The sequence below is a fragment of the Erythrolamprus reginae genome, chromosome Z (genome assembly GCF_031021105.1).
Source record: "Erythrolamprus reginae isolate rEryReg1 chromosome Z, rEryReg1.hap1, whole genome shotgun sequence".
In the NCBI taxonomy this organism is placed as follows: Eukaryota; Metazoa; Chordata; class Lepidosauria; order Squamata; family Dipsadidae; genus Erythrolamprus; species Erythrolamprus reginae.
In genome coordinates this window covers 151,586,176-151,610,451 of record NC_091963.1, presented here as the reverse complement: position 1 = coordinate 151,610,451, position 24,276 = coordinate 151,586,176, and the positions used below count along the sequence as shown (strand labels likewise).

Sequence of the window (24,276 nt, the reverse complement as noted above, 5' to 3'; positions counted from 1 at the left end):
CTTGATTCTTAACCCTTTGTCCTGTAATCTCTTAAGCACTTCCCTTATTCTTTTGTTTACTTGTTCCTGGTTTTCCCCTGCAATTAAGATGTCATCAAAGTATGGGATGGCCCCACTTACCCCTGACAATAGGCGTTCCATAATGCTCTGGAATATTCCTGGGGCTATGCTTACCCCAAACTGTAACCTCGTGCATTTGAAAGCCCCCCTGTGCGTTACAATTGTCTGAGCGTTTGCTGTTTGTTCATCGACCGGAAGTTGCTGGTAAGCTTGCGCCAGGTCGATCTTTGCGAACCTTTTCCCCTCCCCCAGGGAGTGTAGAAGTTGTTGCACAACTGGGATGGGGTAGGGGTGGTGTTGGAGTGCCTTATTCAGGGTCGATTTGTAATCAGCGCAAACTCTTAAAGAACCATCTGGCTTCAGAGGTGTAACTATGGGAGTTTCCCATGGCCCCTGTTCCACAGGGACCAAAATACCTTGGCTAATGAGTTTATCCAGCTGTATGTCTAGTTTGGGGAGGAGCGGAAGGGGGACCCTGCGCGGTTTTAGTCTGATCGGTGGGACCTTGGGGTCAATAGAGAATGATATGGGGGGGCCCTTATACAATCCCAAGGTGGGGCTGAACACTTCAGGGAACTCTTTAACAAAGTTAGGCATATTATCACAGTTCACATTATACACACCCGAAATCTCGATTCCCAACGGTTCCATCCACGCTAAACCCAGAAGAGAGTGCTTGGCCCCCGTTACAATAAGCATTGGAAGGGTACATTTAACATTCTTGAATGCAATAGGTACATTTGCTGTTCCCAGGACCGAGATTATCCCCCCTTGGAAGTCTCTGATCACCAAAGAGGTTTGATTTAGGTCAGCCTTAGACACATTAGGCATATACAGTTTAAATTTTTCCCAGGGCATGATGGTATATCTAGAGCCCGTATCCAGCTCCATTGAGCAAGGCTGGTTATTTAGTAACAATGAGATAACAATTTTAGCCCCCTTTTTGGTTGCCGTGTTATTCACGGAAAATTGAGAGTTACCTCTATAGTAGTCGCGGTTAGCGGTTGAGTAGTTCCGTTGACCCGAGTTGCGGAATGGTCTCCTTTCTCGCGATTGGGGGGTCTGGTTTTGTGGTCGCTGGTATTGTGGCGTGGCGAAAGTTTCTTCCGGTGTTGTTGCTCTGCAAGCGATGGCGATGTGGCCTCTACGGTTGCAGCGGCGGCATGTAGCGTCTCGGAAAGGGCATCGATGGCGCTGGTGATTTCCCCGGCAGCCCGCGCAGGGGGCTGGGTGAGTAGCTCTAAGGTGTCTTGGCTGGTCTTGCACCAGGAGGCAGTTGTCCCCGCTGTGAGTTGGTTGGTTGAGGTCGTCTGATTCCACGGCGCTGGAAGACGCGGAGTCAATTTTGGCAATGAGTTCTCGCCTTCCGTGCTCTTTCAACTCTCTAGCCGCTGCGTCGGCTGCTTCTGCGGTTTGCGCAAGTTTAATCACGGTTTGTAGAGTCGGCTCTTCTTCGGTGAGGAGTTTATTTCTCACTGTGCTGTTTTTCATGCCGAAAACCAAGGCGTCGGTGAGGCGAGCTTCCGGGTCTTTAAACTTGCATTGGGCAAGTACCGTTCGAAGCCGCGTTGTAAACTGGTTGATCGACTCGGTTTCCTTCTGAGCCATCATGGAAAATTGGTGCCGAAAAACCATGGCTGGTTTGGTCGGCTTGAAGTGGCTTGCTAGCTTTTCCTGTAGGACGTCCCACGCTACGGTTCTTGCTTGCTCCGGTTCGGTGAGAGTCTGGGCAAGTCCACGGATTTCTGCGCCGCAGTAATTAAGGAAAATAGCCCGTCTGCGATCGGCTTCGGCGTCCTGTATTCCCGCCGCCTCGAGGAAGATCTCGAAGGTGGTCATGTATTCGTCCCAGGTCGTTTTCTCGGGATTGAAGAGTTCCGGAGCCTGGCCGATCTGGACTTTGTTCATTTTGCACGCGATGTTCTTCCATCCGTTCGTCGCCAGTGAAGTAGACCCAGAGGCAGGGTTTTGAGCAATCGGTACTTTTATTCAGCTCAGAGAACAAGTGACAGCTCAGCAAGGCAAAGTGACAATTCAGCGAGTACCGACTGACTCTGCCTGGAGAAACCGCTCCTTTTATACTTTTGCGGTTCCCGCCAAAGCTAGAGCCGGCCGCGTCTGAGCCAATCAGGAGCGACTTCCTGCTTGGGCTCAGACAGCGCTGGAAAGAGGAACAAACTATTTACAGAGTTACAAGGTAGCCATTTCAGGATACAACACTGTGAAACAGAAGTTGCCTCCAGAAGTTGTGTATGCTCTAATACTGGAAGTTTTTAAGGAGATGTTGGCTAACCATCTGTCTGAAGTAGTGTTGGGTTTCCTGCCTAAGCAGGGGGTTGGACTAGAAGACCTCCAAGGTCCCTTGCAAGTCTGTTGTTATTATTAAGCCGCCTCCGGGATGGCTGCAATGGTCCCGAGAGTGAAAAACCTTTTTTTCAGTTCCGTTGTGACTTCAAACAGCCACTAAACAAAACCCTTTGTAAGTCCAGGACCGGCTGTATAGGAAGGGGGGGTCCTTCTGTGGACTCCTTTAGCCCCTCCCCCAATTTTTGATTTTTATCCCCCCCCCCCTCCAGGAGGAATCGTCCTACATCTTTGTTGGGGTGACGCAGGAAGCCGAACGGGAGGAATTCTTCGACGAGTCTCGTCGCCTTTGTGACCTTCGCCTTTTCCAGCCGATTCTAAAAGTCGTGGAGCCCGTGGGAAACAGAGAGGAGAAGATCCTGAACCGGGAGATCGGTCAGTGGCCCAGCGGATTTGAGGGTCCGTCCGGGGATGGGAGGAGAAGGAAGGCTGCACTCTTCACGCAATCCGTGGGTCCCCCGTGGTTCGTGGTCTCCCACGAATTGGGGCCCAAATCGGCCCCGCTGGATCACAGGATAACGAAAGGGGCCTTGGAGGCCTTCTGGACAGAAGGGCCTCCAAAACATGGCCACTTTGTAAGACTTGTGGACTTTGTCTCCCAGAGTTGCTCAGGCAGCTTGGCTTGGCTGAGGAACTGTGGGGATTTCTTAAAAAATAAATTTTATTGATTTTTATAATAATAAACAAACACACACACAACACAAAACACACAGTGAATTGTGCTCCCACCACCCAACATCAGTCATTCAATCCCTCCACCAAATTGGGGGGGGGGGGTACTAGTTTATAATATTTTAAAAACCGGGAACATCAACATATTTACAAAATACAGAGTGATTCCAATTTATTCTTTCTGGTGTGGTCTCGAATTCTACTGGCCATAAAACCTCTGACCCTATCCCATCTTCCCATCAGTTTTTCTACTTTATTTTCATTGATCATATTTTAATTTCCATAATTCCCAACTGAATGTGTTCCACCATGGACCGGTACCAGTTTTGCATTGTCCATTTTGTTGCATCCTTCCAACCTGAAACTATTCACGGCTTGGGCACTTTCTGTAGCTGCTTCTTTAATTTCTCTGAAATCCCCCACACCCCTCCTTGTTATTAATATGGCCCTCTCCTTTGGAATCACCCGTTTTATATTTGACATCCTATTAAGCCCCTCCTGTGTGGGGTGCCTCAGGGGTCGGTCCTCTTTCCTCTCCTATTCAATATCTACATGAAACCGCTGGGTGAGATCATCCGACGACGTGGGGTGAGTTACCAACAATACGCTGACGATACTCAGCTGTATACCTCCACCCCACGTCAGTTCAGTGAAGCGGTGGAAGTGACGTGGCAGTGTCTTGAAGCCGTTAAGAGAGTTTGGGGTCTGGATGGGGGTCAACAGGTTAAAACTCAACCCTGACAAGACTGAGTGGCTGTGGGTCTTTCCTCCTAAATGCCTTTTCCCCTCTTTCGCACTGGGAGGGGAAGAGATTTCCCCCTCGGATAATAGGGCTCGCAACTTGGGTTTCATCCTAGATCCACGGCTGAGGCTAGAACAACATCTCTCAGCTGTGGTTAGGGGGGACTTTTGCACAAGTCCATCTTGACTACAAGTTGCGGCCCTACCTTGACCAGGAGGCTCTCTGCACAGTCACTCATGCCCTCATCATTTCCCGTCTTGACTATTGCAATGCGTTCTACATGGGGCTACCCTTGAAGAGTGTTCAGAGACTTCAGCTGGTGCAGAATGCAGCAGCGCATGCAATAATGGGTGTGCCAAGATACACTCATATTACTCCAACTTTACACACGCTGCGTTGGTTGCCATTCGGTCTCCGGATGCAATTCAAGGTGTTGGTTATTAGCTTTAAAGCACTAAATGGCTCTGGGCCAGACTATTTACAGGATCGCCTCATACCTCATACCTCACTACAGCCAGTAAGGGCCCAAAGAGTCGGCCTTCTCTAGGTCCCGTCCCCAAACAATGTCAGTTGGCGGGACCTGGGGGAAGAGCCTTCTATGTGGTGGCTCTTTGGAACCAACTGCCCCCAGAAATCCGCACTATCTCCACCTTACCAGTCTTCCAGAAAGCCTTTTCCAGCAGGTCTTGAATTAAAACTGACTAAGTACAGTGATACCTTGTCTTACGAATTTAATTGGTTCCAGGACGAGGTTCGTAAGGTGAAAAGTTTGTAAGACGAAACAATGATTCCTATCATGCCTGCAAGCCCAAAATTCACCCCTTTTGCCAGCTGAAGTGCCTGTTTTCGCACTGCTGGGATTTCCCTGAGGCTCCCCTCCATGGGAAACCCCACCTCCGGACTTCCGCGTTTTTGTGATGCTGCAGGGGAATCCCAGCAGTGCAAAAATGGGCGCTTTGCTGGCAACGGAAGTCCGGAGGTGGGGTTTCCCAGCGAGGGGAGCCTCAGCGAAATCGCAGCATCACAAAAACACGGAAGTGCTGTGATTTCACTGAGGCTTCTCTCACTGGGAAACCCCACCTCCGGACTTCCGTTGCCAGCCAAAGCGCCCGTTTTCACACTGGTGGGATTCCCCTGCTGGGATTCCCCTGCAGCATCACAAAATCCGGAGGTGGGGTTTCCCATGGAGGGGAGCCTCAGGGAAATCCCACCAGCGCGAAAACGGGCACTTTGGCTGGCAACAGAGGTCCGGAGGCGGGGCATCCCACAGCAGCAGTGGGTTCGTAAGGTGAGAATAGTTTGAAAGAAGAGGCAAAAAAATCTTAAACCCCGGGTTCGTATCTCGAAAAGTTTGTAAGACGAGGTATCACTGTATGTATGTTTTTTATATTATTGTTATCATTGATTTTTATTATTAGATTTTAACTGTTTTTGTTGTTGTTGTATTTATTCCGATTGTTAGCCGCTCAGGGTCCTGTTGGAGTGAGCAGCACATAAATACAATAAATAAATAAAAATGCATGAACACCCCTTTCTCCTGACATCCATGCCAGCAGGCTGCCTTAACATTCTTAAAAATATGTGCAAACTGTACAGGTGTGTAATGCCACTTGTGTAATATTTTCCTTCTCATTTCTCTAACCCTGGTATTCTTGATTTTCCTTATACTCTCCACTCTACTCTTCATCTTTTCTACATCTTTTGGAGTCCACTTTGCCACCGTCTGGTTCAGCCTTGGATTACACACCCGTCTACCTGCGTTAGTATCCTATACACATTACCTGCCTGTGACCGTATATTGTCATATTTCTTTCTTAAAATTTTCTCTAATTCTGTCTCTTCTCTTAGTGGTGGTACTTTATACTCTCTTTCATTCAAATATGCATATACTGCATTTATCTGCAACCATCTCTGTTGCCCCAACCACCATTCTGTACGACTTCTGCTAACTCTTCCATCGTTTTCATATACTGTAACTGTTCTATCCTATTTATGACCCTACTCTTCAACTCACCTATTATCTTATTTAGGTTTGTTTTGTTATCTCTGTTTATAACGTACAACGTTGAGACCTTAGATTTATTTAATCCTATTTTCCCCTGCCACGTTTTCCAGATTTCTAAGGTCCCTTTCAAAGGGCCTATTAATTAATCTACATCATTTTTGTTCCAACTTGTAAATATTAACTCTCTATTGCTTATCCCATTGATCTCCTTTTCCAATTTAACCCATTTAGTTTCACCTACAGTGATACCTCGTCTTACAAACCCCTCGTCATACAAACTTTTCAAGATACAAACCCTGAGTTTAAGATTTTTTTGCCTCTACTTTCAAACTTTCAAATAAATAAATAAATATACTGTGGTTGATAAATCCACAGGAACTGAATTGAAACATGCCTGGGATAAACATATATCCATCCTAAGATACAATACAGAAAATAGTATAAGGGCAGACTAGATGGACCATGAGGTCTTTTTCTGCCATCAGTCTTCTATGTTTCTATGTTTCTAAACTATTTTCACCTTACAAACCCAAGCTGCCGCCACTGGGATGCCCCGCCTCCGGACCTCTCTTGCCAGTGAAGCGCCCGTTTTTGCACTGCTGGAATTCCCCTGAGGCTCCCCTCCATGGGAAACACCATCTCCGGACTTCTGTGTTTTTGTGATGCTGCAGGGGAATCCCAGCAGCGCAAAAACGGGCGCTTCACTGGCAACGGAAGTCCAGAGGTGGGGTTTCCCAGCGAGGGGAGCCTCAGCGAAATCACAGCATCACAAAAACACGCAAGTCTGGAGGTGGGATTTCCCATGGAGGGGAGCCTCAGCGGAATCCCAGCAGCGCAAAAACGGGCGCTTCGGCTGGCAAAAGGGGTGAAGAAGTTTTGTGCTTGCATGCATTAATCGCTTTTCCATTGATTCCTATGGGAAACATTGTTTCATCTTACAAACTTTTCACCTTACAAGCCTCGTCCCGGAACCCATTAAGTTCGTAAAACGAGGTATCACTGTACTTGTAACTCCATTAATCTTTCAATTTGAAATGCATCTCTATATAATTCTAAGCATGTGCCACTGTAGCCCCCATCTTTCTCTACTGCAGTTAGCCATTTCTTTTTTATTCTTGGTGTTTTATCCTCTTCTATCCAAAAATTTAGTCTTCTAACCCATTCTTTTAATTTTACCCCAAGTAAAACATGTGGCATTACCTGAAACAGATACATCATCTTTGGGATTATGCACTTATCTTTGCCATTTTCCTTAATCCTTTCTTTTTCCAACTTTTCATCTGTTTTATCATTTTCATCCGTATCTGTCTATAATTAACCTCCACCATTTTCTCCAAATTCCTTAATAACCGTATTACCAACTATTCCCAACTTCAGTCCAGACTCTTTCCTAATAAGTATCTGTTCTCTGGGACCAACATTCAGGCACATAATCTCTGATTTTGCCATATTCACTGCTAGCCCGATTGCAGTTTAAAATCTTGTACTGTAATATGTTCTTTATTCTTTTAATCATTTCTATCGGAGTTTGAGTCAATATGATTACATCATCTGCAACTAGATTTAATTTTTTTTCTAAATCTCCAATTTTATATCCATTCCATTTCTTATCCTGTCTTATCATATCGGCTAATGTCTCTATTGACATAACAAATAACATTGGGGATAACGGGTGTCATACAAATCTAATAAATTATTAATTATTGTTATCTAATTTCAAAATGCTGAACCTCCTGCATCACATTAACAACATTTCTTATTGGTTCACTAATCTTTCTTCCCTTTAGAAACCCATATTGATCTTCCTCAATAATTTTCGGCAAAATATTCTCAAGTCCATTCGCCAATACACTCATAAATATTTTGTAATCCTGATTTGCCAAACTGATAGGACGATAGAACTCTAGGAATTGAAGTCCACAAGTCTTAAAGTGGCCAAGGTTGGGGCCGTCCCTGGTCTACTCCGACCCACTTCTTGAGCAGGATACTAAGCAATCAAAGCAATCAATAGAACAGGATAGAATGGAATAAGAGGAGAGGAGAACAGAACAGAACAGGATAGGATTCTTTATTGGCCAAGTGTGATTGGACACACAAGGAAATTGTCTTTGGTGCAGAAATTCTCAATGTACATAAAAGACAAGATAAGTTCATTGAGAATCATGAGGTCCACCACTTAATGAATGTCATGTGGTACAAATAAACAATCAGGAAACAATATTAATATAAATTGTAAGGATACAAGGAACAAAGTTACAGTCATACAGTCATAAGTGGGAGGAAATGGGTGGTCAGAACGACGAGAAGACTAATAGTAATAGTAGTGCAGACGCAGTAAATAGTTTGACAGTGTGGAGGGAATTATTTGTTTAGCAGAGTGATGGCGTTCGGGGAAAATCTGTCCTTGTGTCTAGTTGTCTTGATGTGCAGTGCTCTGTATCGACGTTTTGAGGGTTGGAGTTGAAACAGTTTGTGTCCAGGATGCGAGGGGTCAGTAGATATATTCATAGCCTAGTTGGCTGGAAAATTCTGGGAGTTGAAGCCCACAAGTCTTCAAAGTTGCTGAGTTGGAAGGTCTCTCATCCAAACTTTTGCTCCGAAGGCTTTGCGATCGGGATGCCAATCTGTGAATTCGAGCTAGTGAAGGACCCAGAAGTGCAGGAATTCCGGCGCAACATCCTTTCCGTTTGCCGAGAAGCGGTGGAAACCCGAGGGTCAGCAGGACCCCAGAGCCAGGCCTTGTACGTCTACCCCCCCAACGTGGAATCCAGCCCTGACCTGCCGAAACACCTTTACAGCAAGTTGGACAAAGGTGAGCTGGGGGGGGGAGATGGCGGAGTGGTGGTGACCTAAAATTTTGTGCACCTCAATTTTATACCATAAGCAATATATGTGCAAAGTTTCATTGAAATTGAAAGTGGTCGAGTGGAGAAGATTCTGAAAATTGGTCCACTTGACAAAGAATGACCCATATCTTCTCCTTGATCCACAGCTCACATTAGAGAAACACCTTTCAGCTGTGGCGAGGGGGGCGTTTGCCCAGGTCCGCTTGGTGCACCAGTTGCGGCCCTATTTGGACCGGGACTCACTGCTCACAGTCACTCATGCCCTCATCACCACAAGGTTCGACTACTGCAACGCTCTCTACATGGGGCTACCTTTGAAAAGTGTTCGGAAACTTCAGATCGTGCAGAATGCAGCTGCGAGAGCAATCATGGGCTTCCCCAAATATGCCCATGTCACACCAACACTCCACAGTCTGCATTGGTTGCCAATCAGTTTCCGGTCACAATTCAAAGTGTTGGTTATGACCTTTAAAGCCCTTCATGGCACCGGACCAGATTACCTCAGGAACTGCCTTCTGCTGCACGAATCCCAGCGACCAGTTAGGTCCCATAGAGTGGGTCTTCTCTGGGTCCCGTCAACCAAACAATGTCGCTTGGCGGGACCCAGAGCCTTCTCTGTGGCAGCCCCGGCCCTCTGGAACCAACTCCCTCCAGAGATTAGAATTGCCCCCACCCTCCTTGCCTTTCGTAAACTGCTTAAAACCCACCTCTGCTGCCAGGCATGGGGGAACTGAGATCCTCTTTCACCCTAGGCCTTTACAATTTTATGCATGGTATGTCTGTACGTATGTTTGGTTTTTATATGATGGGTTTTTAACTGTTTTTAGTATTGGATTTGTTATACTGTATACTGTTTTATTGCTGTTGTTAGCTGCCCCGAGTTTGCGGAGAGGGGCGGCATACAAACAAACAAACAAACAAACAAACAAACAAATAACTAAATAAATATCTGATGGGAGTGGCCCCAAAGCGGCCCTTTCCACAGCTTCTAAAAACTTCCGAACATCTACAGGTAGCCCTCGACTTACAACGTTTAGTGACCTCACTTAATGAATGTTTCACGTAGCAACCAAATTTTTGGCCTACAATTGCCGTCGTAAACAAGCAAGCTGCATGCACAGCTTGGCATGACTGGCGGGCGGGTGGGTGCGCCTGCGTGAGTTTTGCCTACATGTTCAGGAAGCCAAATCTTGCGCGAGGATGTGAGATTTCACTGGTTTTCTGCGGGTTTTTTGCTTCCGCTGAAAATCAGCGAGATCTTGCATGTGTGAGCGTCTTCACACGAGATTTGGCTTCCTGCGCATGTGCAGAGGCTCCCCCTGCTGGTCACGCAGAGCTGCGCGTGCAGCTCCATTTTCCGTACCACGCGATAGAGTGGCCCGTGCCTTCTGTTGTGAGCGATCCTGAGTTTCGGGAGAAATCTAATAAATAAATAAATAGCCCAATACTGGTCGTAAGTCGAGAACTGCCTGTGTGAAGATGCCTACGCTGTTTTGCAACCACAGATAGTCCTTCACTTAGGACCAATTGCTTAGCACACTTTCAAAGTTCCGACACAACACCTACCCAAGGGGTATTTACAACCTGGATTCAAAGTTCCGACGAGTGCCTCCCTGCAGTCATGTGACAGGATTTTGGCGAGTCAACAACGAGACCACAATGGGTTGTTTGTGGCGTTCCCCCAGTCGCGTAACTTTGTTTTACCGGCATTGACAGCTGGTTCACTTAACATCGCTGGCATTCACGGAACAATTGTAGACTAGGCTTCAGGTGTGCAGCTGAAAAAGTCAGAAAAGTACAATTGGTCATGCGACTGATCTGTTTGATGACTGTCACGAGTTACAACCATGATGGGCAGGTCATAACTTGGGGTGACGGAGTGATTCGGCTGACTGAATGAGATAACTCATCCACAAATGCTGCCCTGTACTTATTGTGGGCGGCCGGATTTATAATTATGATTTATTAGTTTAGTTTAATTTAATCAGATTTGTATGCCGCCCCTCTCCGCAGACTCGGGGCGGCTCACAGCAACAGCAATACAAGACAAATCCAATATTAAATTAATTTTAAGAACACCACAAGTTAAAAACCAATCATACACACTAGCATACCATACACAAATTTTATAAGCCTAGGGGGAAGGAACATGTCAATTCCCCCATGCCTGACGACAGAGGTGGGTTTTAAGGAGCTTACGAAAGGCTAGGAGGGTGGGGGCAACTCTGATATCTGGGGGGAGTTGATTCCAAAGGGTCGGGGCCGCCACAGAGAAGGCTCTTCCCCTGGGTCCCGCCAAACGACATTGTTTAGTTGATGGGACCCGGAGAAGGCCAACTCTGTGGGACCTAACTGGTCGCTGGGATTCGTGCGGCAGAAGGCGGTCCCGGAGATATTCTGGTCCGGTGCCATGAAGGGCTTTATAGGTCATAACCAACACTTTGAATTGTGACCGGAAACTGATCGGCAACCAATGCAGACTGCGGAGTGTTGGTGTGACATGGGCAAATTTAGGAAAGCCCATGATAGCTCTCGCAGCTGCATTCTGCACGATCTGAAGTTTCCGAACACTTTTCAAAGGTCGCCCCATGTAGAGAGCGTTATTGCAGGGGTCTCCAAATTTTTGCCCTCTTGATATGTCTATCCACTGTAGCCTGCTTACTCTCTTGTAATCGCTTCCTCTGCAATCTGTGTTGTTGCCTGTTTACTCTCTTGTAATCCCTTACTCTGCGATCTCTCCTCTGTAGCCTGGTTACTCTCCTGTAATCCCTTCCTCTGCAATCTCTCTGTTCTAGGGGTTAGGGGAAAAAATTCCGGGCATGGCTGGCTGAGGAATTCTGGGAGTTGAAATCCAAAGATGTTAAAGGGGCCGAGTTGGGAGATCCCTGACCGACAGTACTTAGAGAGGAATAGATCACAGCAGCAGAAAATTCCTTGTGAATCGAGAGAGATCAGGTCTAAGAATATTCCCCTCTTTTTCCTAAAATGCCTGTGGGAATAGGACGATTCCTGCAAAGAAACAAAACTTGTGGTCCGTTGCAGTCTTCCCAGGTTGATTAATTAATTAATTAAACCCACCTCTGCCGCCAGGCATGGGGGAATTGAGATACTCTTTCCCCCTAGGCCTTTACAATTTTATGCATGGTATGTCTGTATGTATGTTGGTTTTACAATAGGGGTTTTTAACTGTTTATATTGGATTGTCATATGCTGTTTACTACTGTTGTTAGCCGCCCCGAGTCTACGGAGAGGGGCGACATACAAATCCAATCCAATCCAATCAAATAATTCATTTATATATTTGTAGAATTTATTGCCTGCCCATCTTGTACCAGATTACTCGCCTTCTGCCGCATGAATTCCAGTGTCCGGTTTGGTCCCACAGAGTCGGCCTTCTCGAGGTCCCGTCAACTAAACAATGTCACTAGGCAGGGCCTAGGAAAAGAGCCTTCTCTGTGGGGGCCCCAGCCCTCTGGAATCAGTTCCCTCTGGAGATTCGCACTGCCCCCACCCTCCTTGTCTTCCGCAAGAGTCTAAAGACTCATTTATGTTGCCAGGCTTGGGCCAATTAGACCTTGGCCCCTGTCCAACAAATGTTTGTATGATAGTTGTTCGAATGGGTGTGGCTGATTTTAATATTTGGGATTTTAGATAGCTATTTAATTTTTAATCCAATTGGATTAATGCTATTGTAACTTACTGTTTTTATATGTTGTAAGCCGCCTCGAGTCTTCGGAGAGGGGCGGCATAGAAATCCAATAATCAATTAAATAAATAAATAATAAATACCGCGAGATATAGGCAGCGTACAATCTCAACCATCGCACCGCCACAAAACCGCGTCCGATTTCCCCTCCCCTCGATTTCGTTTCCTCCTGCGCCTGGCCTCCTGGGGATGCACCTAAGTGACCGTTGCTTGTCCTGCTTTTCCCCCCTGCTTCCTGAAGGTCGGATCATAGTGACCATTTGGGTTATTGTGTCCCCAAACAACGACAAACAGAAATACACCCTCAAGACGCCGCACGACGCCCTGCCGGAGCAAGTGATCGCCGAGGCCATCCGGAAAAAGACGCGCAGCATGCACCTGTCGCCCGAGCAACTGCGCCTCTGCGTGCAGGAGTACCAGGGCAAGTACCTGCTCAAGGTTTGCGGCTGCGACGAGTATTTGCTGGAGAAGTACCCCCTCAGTCAGTACAAGGTAAGCCCCTCCCTCTGGACGCTGCAGGCGGCCTGCCTTGGCACTTGTGGGGGGCTCTTGGTGTCGGGGTCTGCTCGATCCAACAGGGCCGTTTCTCAGGGATCTTTTCACTCTGGAATGTCACACACACAAAGACACAAACACATCCCTGAAGTCCTTCAGCTTCCATCCTGCTGGAGGTATGAAAGAACTTGGATGTGTCTTTTCCCCAAGCAAAGGGGCAAGAGTGTTGGTAGAGTGTGTTGAGGGAGTGTGACTTTTTTTGTTTTTGTGTTTTTTTAAGCCTCGAAGTCAGGCTACAGTGGAGAGATTGCAGAGGAAGGGATTCCAAGAGAGTAAACAGGCTATGGTGGAGTAAAGGTCCACCAGCCTTAAAGGTGGGGGGCATGTTTGGAGAGCCCTGCTCCAAGTAATAGTACTAACAGGAGCTGGAGGGTGAGGAGGAAGAGGAAGAGAAGGAGGAAGAGGAGGGTCAGCACATAGAGGGCTGAAACTAGAAGGCTCCAAGGGAAGCATTGAGTCCATTCCCCGCTAAGAGCAAAAATTCCAAATTTTAGTCATGTATTTATTAAACAAATTCATAGAGCCACCCAACCTACCTATAGGCGACACCGGGTGGCTTACAAAATTCACCATCTAATTAAAAAACCATTTAAAAATCCCTCCAGATTTCAACCAAAACCCATGACAAAAACAACAACAATTGAATCACGTGCTTGATCAGTTCCCTCTAACTTTGGGGTCTGCTGATCAAATTGCATTTTTAGGACCTTTGGGAAAAGAAACAGGGTGTGTACGGGAAGGGGCTCAACCATACCAATGGGCGGGCGATGTTCCGTAGAGAAGGGGCTACCACCGAGAAGGGCCTTTTTTCACGGTCCCACCAGATACGCATTTCCTAATCAATGGAGCCCATAACATAGCCTGGCTGCCTTCTACTGGTGGATTCCTTCCAATCCAGCCCCTGTTTCCCCCTCCCCTCAAAATGCTAGGCTCCCATTGAGATGGTCGCACCGAAGCAGGCCATGGTCAGTACTCTTTATTAACAGCTCACCTGGCTGCATTCTGCACGATCTGGATTCTCCGAACACTCTTCAGAGGTAGCCCCATGTAGAGAGCATTGCAATAGTCGAACCTCGAGGTGATGAGGGCATGAGCGACTGGGAGCAGCAACTCCCTGTCCAAAATAGGGCCCCAAATGGTGCACCAGGCGGACCTGGGCAATCGCCCTCCTTGCTACAGCCGAAAGATGGTGTTCTAATGTCAGCTGTGGATCGAGGAGGACGCCCAAGTTGTGGACCCTCTCTGAGGGGGTAAGAGGTTCCCCCTCCCAGGATAATGGATGGACAGGTGGGATTGTAGCCAGAAGAACAAACAAATTAACCAGGCCCAAATCGCTGCCGAAGCTGTTACGATGTCTTTGGTGCTGCCCAGCCATTCGGCTGTAGTAAGTTGGCGAGTATTGTATTGCCTCTATACAAATCGATGGTGAAACCACACTTGGAGTCCTGAGTACAGTTCTGGTCACTGCACCTCAAGAAGGATAGAATGGAACTGGAAAAGGTGCAAAAAAGGGCAACAAGAATGACCAAGGAAATGGAGCCCCTCCCTTATGAAACCAGGTTGCAACGCCTTGGTCCCTTCAGCCTTGAAAGACGGTGTTTAAGGGGAGACTTGATCGAAGGGAATAAAATCCTGCAAGGGATAGAAAAGGTGGAGAGAGAAAAATTCTTTTCCCTATCACACAATATTAGGATGAGGGGGCCCACCCTAAAGCTCATAGGTGAGAAAGTGAGGACAAATCAAGGGAAATATTTCTTCACCCAGAGGGTCCTTGGTTGATGGGATTCCCTTCCAGAAGAGGTTTTGACAGCTGTCAGCCTGGAGGGCTTCAAGGCAGGATGAGACAGATTCAGAGATGCCAAGTGTATCGGTGGTTATTGAAACGGATGTCCAAGTGCCGCCTCTATGTTGGTTGAGGAAGGCAGGGTTCCCTTGGGTCCCATTTCCTGGGGGTCAAGGGAAAGGGAGGGTCTTGCCTTCTCTTTCTGCTGAAGATCCCCATGGACAAATGGGGCACCACTGGGTGACATAGCAATTCAATTCGTTTCAATTTATTAGATTTGTATGCCACCTGTCTCCGAAAACTCGGGGCGGCTCACAAAATAAGTATAAAACAAAGTATGTAGAACAAATCTAATATATTAAAAAAGTACAACTAAAAACCCTATATAACACTCAGTCAGACAAGCCAATCCAATCACACCATACATCACATTTATTGGTCACAAAGGCAAGGTCTAATGGCCCCAAGCCTGGTGACATAGGTGGGTCTTAAGGCTTTTGCGGAAGGCGAGGAGAGTGGGGGCAGTGCGAATCTCCAGGGGGAGCTGATTCCAGAGGGCCGGGGCCCCTACAGAGAAGGCTCTTCCCCTAGGCCCCGCCAGATGACATTATCAGGTCAATAGGACCCGGAGAAGGCCGACTCTGCGGTACCTCAGAGGCCGCAAGGATTTATGAGGCAGAAGGTGGTCCTGTAAGTAATCTGGTCTGATGCCATGTAGGGCTTTATAGGTCATCACCAACACTTTGAATTGTGCCTGGCAACCAATTGACAACCAGTGCAGTCCGCGGAGTTTTGGAGCAACATGGGGAGACCAATGAATGCGCGGCTGCATTCTGCACGATCTAAAGTTTCCGAACACTCTTCAGAGGCAGCCCCATGTAGAGAGCGTTACAGTAGTCAAACCTGGAGGAGATGAGGGCATGAGTGACTGTGAGCACTGAGTCCTGGTCCAGATAGGGCCGCAACTGGTGCACCAGGCGAACCTGGGCGAACGTCCCCCTCGCCACAGCTGAAAGATGTTTCTCTAATGTGAGCTATGGATGGAGGAGGGACATGGGGTGGAGATGTACAGCTGGGTATGTAGAGAGAATGCTGGACTCGATGGGCTCTTCTGAGGTTCTGAGGTTCTCATGACCCACCTGGTGTTCTCCTCTCCTTCCAGTACATGAGGAACTGCATCGCCATCGGCCGTCTGCCCCACTTGATGCTGATGAGCAAGGAAAGCCTCTACAGCCAACTGCCGGCCAATGTCTTCGTGCTGCCCTCGTACGCCCGTCGGTCAGCCACCTCCTCCCACGTGAACGGCGACGTGGCCACCAAATCCCTCTGGTCCATCAACAGCCTTCTGCGCATCAAGATCCTGTGCGCCACCTACGTGAACGTGAACATCAGGGACATCGATAAGGTGGGTGAATGGATGCGGCCTCTTGAAATGACAGTGGGGAGCCATTATAATGTGACTTGATTTGAGTCAGCAGTTCCGGTCAGTTTCCACCTTCTTTTCAAATCATGACGACTTGAAAGAAGGTGGAGTCTGATGACCTCACAGTAGCCACTTCTTATTGGCTGAGGTAGCTCCCCCCCCGTTCCGCCCCACATGATCCCAACCAACCAGTATTTGGAAACCGCATTGGTAGTAAAACTGTACTCGCAGCAGCAGTAAAAAAAAGCAAAAAAGCAAAGGGAAAAAAAGCAAATTCCATGCTTGGCACGATTAGGAAGGGGATCGAAAATAGGTCTGCAAGTGTTGTGTTGCCTCTGTACAAATCGATGGTGAGACCCCACTTGGAGTCCTGTGTCCAGTTCTGGACACCTCATCTCAAGAAGGATAGAATGGAACTGGGAAAGGTGCAAAAAAGGGCAACAAGAATGACCAAGGGAATGGAGCCCCTCCTTTATGAAACCAGGTTGCAAGGCCTCGGTCTCTTCAGCCTTGAAAGGCGGCGTTGAAGGGGGGACTTGATCGAAGGGCATAAAATCCTGCATGGGATAGAAAAGGTGGATGGAGAAACATTCTCTTCTCTATCCCACAATACCAAGACGAGGGGTCCCTCCCTAAAGCTCATAGGTAAGAAAGTGAGGACAAATCAAGGGAAATATCTCTTCCCCAGAGGGTCCTTGGTTGGTGGGATTCCCTTCCAGAAGAGGTCGTGACAGCCGTCAGCCTGGAGATCTTCAAGGCAGGATTAGATTCATGAATTCCAAGTGTATCCATGGTGGTGATTGAAACGGATGTCCAAGTGCTGCCTCTATGTGGGTTGAGGCAGGCAGGGCTCCCTTGAGTACCACCATTTGTTGGGGGTCCAGGGAAAGGGGGAGTTTCACCTTCTCTTTCTGCTCAAGATCCCCATGGACAATTGGTGGGCCACTGTGGGACACAGAATGCTGGACTCTATGGGCTTTGGCTGATAATGACTTATATTTATTTTGATCTGTTAAAGTTGAAACGATATACTGATATAATGAAAGAAGTGAAAGAAATGAATTGAGTAGGAAATACATTTTAAAATCTCTAACAACAACCCTTCCTCCTATGTATAGATTAAGATACGATATGAATAGTGCTTCTGTTTTCCCTTTATTTTCCCCCTTTTTTCTTTTTTTTTCTTTCCTTCCTGGGTTTTTAAAGAGAAGTAAATTTGGATATAGGGCAGCTATGATAAAATGAGGGTTTTTCAAATGGAAGTAGGAATGTGTTTACCAAGTTAGAAAGTGGCTGATGCACGATGGCACCGTTAGGAAAAATAGCAAATAGCCAAGAGAAATTCAGATAGCTACAGCACTTTAAATATAAATGAAAGCAAAGAACATTATCTAAAATCCGGGTGAGAGCATTTGGAAAGGAGGTAGCACAGGATGAATGATATATACCAGAAATAATTGGATAAATAATTAGAAAAAAATGATTAATTTGACTAAGAATTTGGCATTTGATATTGTACTGTATTATATTTTAATTTTGAGGCATGTAAATTGGAATCTCTGTAAGGTGTGAAAAACAATAAAAAATTTATAACCCCCCCCCCCCTCCCAAAAAGGAACAGCTGTGAGTCAACGATGGCCCGCAATGGATATCAAGCAAGTCAAAAGCCTTTTAATTCTGCGTCTTCCTTTTCTCCTTCTAGATTTACGTCCGGACGGGAATCTTCCATGGTGGGGAACCTCTTTGCGATAACGTCAACACCCAGCGGGTGCCATGCTCCAACCCTCGGTAAGTTGGGTAGAAGGGAGAGGCCCCTGTACCAGGGAAGAACTCCCTGTCACCAGCGCTACCACAACGCTCCCGGTGACTGGCACGGGTTATCGTGAGATTTGGCTTCTGCGCATGCACCGGAAGCCAAATAATAATAATAATAATAATAATTTATTAGATTTGTATGCCGCCTCTTTCCGAAGACTCGGGGCGGCTCACAACAACGATAAAAACAATATTATGCTGGCACAAATCTAATATTTAAAAAACCTAAAAACCCTATCATAATTAAAAACCAAACAGCACATACATACCAAACATAAATTATAATAAGCCTGGGGGAAAGGTGTCTCAAATCCCAGATGCCTGGCGGTATAGGTGGGTCTTAAGTAGTTTACGGAAAACAAGGAGGGTGGGAGCAGTTCTAATCTCCGGGGGGAGTTGATTCCAGAGGGCCGGGGCCGCCACAGAGAAGGCTCTTCCCCTGGGGCCCGCCAAACGACATTGTTTAGTCGACGGGACCCGGAGAAGGCCAACTTTGTGGGACCTTATCGGCCACTGGGATTCGTGTGGTAGCAGGCGGTTCCGGAGGTATTCTGGTCCAATGCCATGTAGGGCTTTAAAGGTCATGACCAAATCTCATGTTGGGATGCGTGTGTGAGTGTGTCCTCACACAATATTTTGCTTCCGGCGCATGCGCAGAAGCCAAATATTGCGCCAATGGGCACACCTGTCTGCCAGTCTGCTGGGACACCATATTATTTATTTTTATTATTATTTATTTATTTATTTTGTCCAATACACAATGAGGGTTTTAGTGGGTATACACATATATACACAGTAAAATACATGATGAAGGTTATAGAGGAGATACTCATAGTAAAATATATCTAAGAAAGAATAGAAGAAGAGATAGAGGAATAGAAGAAAGGTATAGGAGATAGAGGAGAGCAATAGGACAGGGGACGGAAGGCACTCTAGTGCACTTGTACTCGCCCCCTACCGGATGCAACCCACTACTTCCCTGTACCCAACATTGGCAACCATGCCAAGGCTGGAAGCTCCTTGGCATGGCCACCTTAAGGGTGGATAGGTGCCTCCTTAAAGGAACTGGTGGGGAGCAGGGGTGGATTCTGGATTGTGTTCCTGCTGGTTTGCTTGGGGATGCACAGCGTGTACTTAGAAAAGTGTGTGGAAGCAAAAAAACAAGATGGCGGCACCTGTTGCGCCACCCACAGAACCTGCTCGGGGGGGGGCGTGGCATGTTGCTGGTTCCAGTGACTCAGGCAGAGGAGGGTTCCTCCTGATTCACATCAGTTCTATTGAACCGGTAGTAAACCATTGGTGACATTCTGTCAGTGCCACTCTGTGGATGCCACCATCTCTATTTTGGGGGGGATTTTTTGGGTGGTGGTGTGGTGATTTGTTTGCTGATTTTTTTTGTCTTCTGCATATGTGCAAAATCGCGTTTCCAGCACTGCGTATGTGCTACCATCTTGTTTTCAATTAAAAAATTTTTTGGGGAATTTGTGGCACCACCACGCGGCACAGTAGGAAGCGAACTGGTGGCAAAATAAGTTAGAACCTCTTTGCTCCCAGGTGGAACGAGTGGCTCTCCTATGACATCTATCTGACTGACCTGCCGAGGGCGGCTCGCCTTTGCGTCTCCATCTGCTCCGTCAAGGGCCGGAAGGGAGCCAAAGAGGTGAGCGTCCGTGGGAAGCCCCACACTCGGATTGGGATTTCAGTTCGGCCCCAGGGAGGGGCTGTCCTCGACTTGCGATCAATCCCAAAATTTCCATCACTAAGTAGGATGATGGTTACATGAGTTTGGCCCCATTTTATGACCTTCCTTGTCACAGTTGTTAAGTGAAACACGGCCGTCATTAAGTGAGTCACAGGGCTGTCTTCCCCTAAAGAAATATTAAGGAGTGTGCAGAACCCTTGAATTTCCAAGGACATGTGCAGCGGAAAAACATGGGATTCCAGCAGATATCCAGGAGATATGAGTAATTATTCAGTCATACAAGACAGATTTATTAAAGTGTATAAAATAGTATTTACTTTTTGAAATAGCACAGTTAAGTTAAACAGTCCAGTCATACAGTCCGGTCAATATCTCTCAATATAATAATAAAGCCTGTCTTTGTCTTACATATCAGACGTAAATTACAGCTTACAAATACATTAAGCTACCATCAAACATAGAAAACTTACTACATCAGTCACAGTGAATCAGCAGAAAGAACACAGAGAGAGAGAGAAAATCATGCTTTCTGGCTCCCTCTTGTGGCAATATGTTACACTACCTCTTAAAGCTATAGTACTTCAATACATACAGGCATTCATTGTTAGCTTGTTTATATAATGCCAACCCAACTGTCTTGAACATAGTACTAACAGGAAGGGCTCAAAAGGGGATTGTGTGACCCCAGGATACTATGACCGCCATAAATATGATTCAGTTGCCAAGCATCCAAAATCCAGAGGTGCCTGCGCATAAAACCAAGAGAGTTTGTTTTATTGTCACAACTGCCTATCTTGAGCCTATTGTGTGCTAAAAGCCCCTGGCCGAAGGTGGAAGGGAGGGGGTGGGTGGGCTCAACGGTGGTCGTAAGTTTAGAATTAACTTCTAGCCCGATGGGGACGGGGATCAGACGTAGTTCTAGGTTGAGTGTATCCTAACCGTGGCCATTTTCAGATGGGTGGACTTCAGTTCCCAGAATTCTTCAGACAACATGGTTGCCTGGGGAATTCTGGGAGTTGAAATCCACACATCTTAAAACAATACGACTAGATGGGAATTGTGGCATTGGAGGTCCACACTTCGTAAAGTTGCATGACCGGATGGGGAATTCTGGGAGTTGACAATTCTTAAAGTTGCCATCGTTGGGGACCCCTGCCCTACTTCGCATCCCCACCGTACTGCAGCCCCCTCCCCAGAGAAATTCTGCGGTGGGCAGAGTCCGGTTGAGGCACCCTGGCAGATGCTCCCTGACCCCATGTGACCCCCTCCTCTCTCCTCCCACAGGAGCACTGCCCCCTGGCCTGGGGCAATGTCAACCTCTTCGACTACAAGGACACCCTGGTGGCTGGGAAGATGGCCCTCAATCTGTGGTCCGTACCCCATGGCTTGGAGGACCTGCTGAATCCCATCGGGGTCGGGGGCTCCAACCCCAACAAGGTGAGACCACCTGCAGGGGGCCTGTCATCCTCGGGGGGCTGTTTGTGTGATAAATGGGACCCTCCATGCTGGGAGTGGAGGCTGAAAGGGGTCCCCAGCTTTTAGGAGGAGGGGGCTTTGACATCTGGCTTTGCTGCTGCTGGTTACAGGAGACCCCGTGCCTTGAACTAGAATTCACCTGGTACAGCCACCCGGTAAAATTTGCCGACGCCGCTGAAATCGAGGAACACGCCAACTGGGCCATGTCGCGGGAGCTGGGTCTGAACTACTGTATGGTGGGCTTGGTAAGATTTTGGCCGCGTTGCCGAAAGAAGTTTGAGATTTTGGGAAAAGGGTAGAGAAGATCAACAAGGAGGATTAAAGGGTTAAAATTTAATTTAAGCTAATTGGATTTAGGATGCTATATTGTTCCTTTACATGTTGTAAGCTGCCCTAAGTCCTCGGAGAAAGAAAGAGAAAGAAAGAAAGAAAGAAAGAAAGAAAGAAAGAATGAAAGAAAGAAAGACCCAAATATGCAAAGAACGGTTGCAGGATTTGGGTTTGGCCAGTCTGGAGAAAAGAAGGATTAATTTAATAATTTAATTTAATTTAATTTAATTTAATTTAATTTAATTTAATTTAATTTAATTTAATTTAATTTAATTTAATTTAATTTAATTTAATTTAATTTAATTTAATTTAATTTAATTTAATTTAATTTAATTTAATTTAATTTAATTTAATTTAATTTAATTTAATTTAATTTAATTTAATTTAATTTAATTTAATTTAATTTAATTTAATTTAATTTAACTTAATTATTTAATTTATGTCAGTCTTTTAATGGACTCAGGGTGATGTACAACAATAAAAACAATATACAGTACAATAATTAAAGCCCCAAAATTAAAAACATTCATCCATCAATCATTCATCACTAGGGGCACATGACAGCAACATTCCGGTATTTGAGGGGCTGCCCTGAAAGGTCCACCTATTCTCCAAAGCCGAGAAGCAACAGATGGAAACTACCAAATTTTTTGGAGTATAAGATGAACCTTAGTTTTGGGGGAGGAAAATAGGGAAAATAATCTGCTTACTAGATATTCATCTGGCCAGTGTCCTTACTCTGGTCAGCTTCAGCACATTATTTTATCCCCTAGTCAGGGCTTTAAAAAAACTTTAGTCAGAGAGAGTAACAATGAAAGAGGTTGCAAGCCAGAAAGAGCTGGGAACATTATTAGCACCTGGAGAGAAACATTCGGAGCAAGTAGAGCAATGGAAAAAAGACCCTGCAAAAAGTTAGGACTTGAAAAACATTCTTCCCAGAGAGTAGCAATAAAAATGCTTGCAAGCTGGTAAGAGCTGGGAACATCGTTAGCAGCTGGTTAGGGCTGGAAAGAAACTTACTCAGAGCGGGTTAGAGCAAAGACTTAGGGCTTGGAAAACATTTGCAGAGAGAAACAATGAAAGAGCCTGCAAGGGAAGAGCTGGGAAGAGTGTTCGAAGATAGTTAGGGCTGGAAGAAAAAAAGTGTAAGAGGCACCCTAATTATCAGCTCCTTTTAGGGAGGAAAAAGATGCGTCTTATACTCCAAAAAATACAGTAATCAAGGAGAGAGACAACCTGGAATTAAGGAGAAAGTTCATAACAGTGAGGACAATTAACCATTGGAACGCCTTGCCACCAGAAGTTGTGGGTGATGCCATCCCTGGAGGCTTTCCAGAAGAGATTGGACAACCATTTCTCCGAAATGGTGAAGGCTGTGATGATGAACCCAGGGCACATGTGCCACAGGTGGCATGTGGAGCCATAGTGGGGGCATGCGAGGCTTTGCCCTATGCTGATTTCTCTTTCTCTCCCCCCCCCCCCATTTTCTAGAGCAACCGCTTGGCCCGCGACAGCTCGCTGGACGAGAGTGAATTGGAGCAGCTGCGTAACATCTGCAACCGAGACCCCCTGTCAGAGATCACAGAGCAGGAGAAAGACTTCCTTTGGCGCCACCGGTGAGTGGGTGGGTGGTCTGGATAGCTGAGTGGGATTGGACAGCAGTCATGGCTGCCCCTTTCCCCAGCCCCTGTCTTGCCTTCAGCTGCCCTCTCGCCTCCTTCTAGGCACTACTGCGTCAACCTCCCAGAGACCCTACCTAAGTTGCTGCTGTCTGTCAAGTGGAATTCGCGGGATGAGGTGGCGCAGGTGAGCAAGAGATGGGGCTTTCCAGATGGGACCCATAGGAAATTTGGAGGTGGGGGGCGAGACAGTGATTGTTTGGCTCCTGGCAAGCAGTAGAGCCCCCAGACCAGAATGAGACCACTCACCATGGCTAACTTGCTGCGGGACAGTTCAACCGTTCAGTTGAATTTTTTAAAGATAATGAAACAATCATCCCCACAGTACATTTTTTTCAAAGAGACAACTGGACTTTCTTGATTTTTTTCTTTGAAGACATTTTGCTTCTCATCCGAGAAGATTCTTCCACTCTGGCAGGGATGGTGGGGAGTAGAAGTCAGAGCCGAAAATGCTTCCCAGGTGAGAAGCGAAATGTCTTCAAAGATAAAACGCAACAAAGTCAGGTTGCCTCTTTGGGATGACCACAAGCTAGAGGATGGAGAATCTCCAGAGACATAATTAAAATGTTGTTTTAACTTTTGTCCACGTTTTGTTTGGTCTCTCCTTCACAGGGGTGAGGTGGGTTCCAACTTAACTCGCTGCCAGTTTGCTCTCTTCTACTGCATATGCAGTAACAAAAAAATCCAAACATATATTTTTAACCCCGCCCCCCAAAAGGTGGTGACTGCATGCAATGCTGGAACTTGTCTTCTACACATGCTGAGAAGGAAAAAAATAAATTAAAAAATTCAGAAAACTTTAAAAAAAAAATAATTCAAAAAAAGAGATAGCTGTGTCCATGGGCCAGCACCGATCCGGTAACGTCATCGTGATGTCACCAGCAGGTCACTACTGGTGTAATACTTGTCCCATGGCAACTGGACTTTCTTTTTCTTCTAAGACAAATATAAACCCTTCCCTTCCCCCACCATCCAGTCAGAGCCAAAGTAGCTTCTTGAGTGAGAAGTAAAATGTCTTCAACAAAAAAACAGAAAATCCAGTTGCCTCTTGGGGGGAAAAAGCACCTTCAGGACAACCGTGAACTGGAAGATGGAAGAATCCATAGACTTCTTTATTA

At 46.5% G+C, this 24,276-nt stretch overlaps 2 protein-coding genes across 3 annotated transcripts in view; one reads left to right on the top strand and one right to left on the bottom strand.

Annotated features, from left to right (window-relative positions):
- Positions 1-24,276, bottom strand: part of LOC139175949 (asialoglycoprotein receptor 1-like) — a 579,489-nt gene that overhangs the window by 315,276 nt on the left and 239,937 nt on the right. The gene's annotated exons all lie outside the window — the stretch shown is intronic.
- Positions 1-24,276, top strand: part of LOC139175936 (phosphatidylinositol 4,5-bisphosphate 3-kinase catalytic subunit alpha isoform-like) — a 47,008-nt gene that overhangs the window by 10,800 nt on the left and 11,932 nt on the right. For both annotated transcript variants that reach the window (XM_070767341.1, XM_070767340.1), the window contains exons 4-13: positions 2,637-2,799; positions 8,446-8,655; positions 12,637-12,887; positions 15,896-16,138; positions 17,859-17,944; positions 19,526-19,631; positions 20,958-21,110; positions 21,260-21,394; positions 22,971-23,095; positions 23,204-23,285. In XM_070767341.1, the coding sequence (XP_070623442.1) occupies positions 2,637-2,799; positions 8,446-8,655; positions 12,637-12,887; positions 15,896-16,138; positions 17,859-17,944; positions 19,526-19,631; positions 20,958-21,110; positions 21,260-21,394; positions 22,971-23,095; positions 23,204-23,285 (1,554 nt within the window). The remainder of the gene's footprint in view (positions 1-2,636; positions 2,800-8,445; positions 8,656-12,636; positions 12,888-15,895; positions 16,139-17,858; positions 17,945-19,525; positions 19,632-20,957; positions 21,111-21,259; positions 21,395-22,970; positions 23,096-23,203; positions 23,286-24,276) is intronic.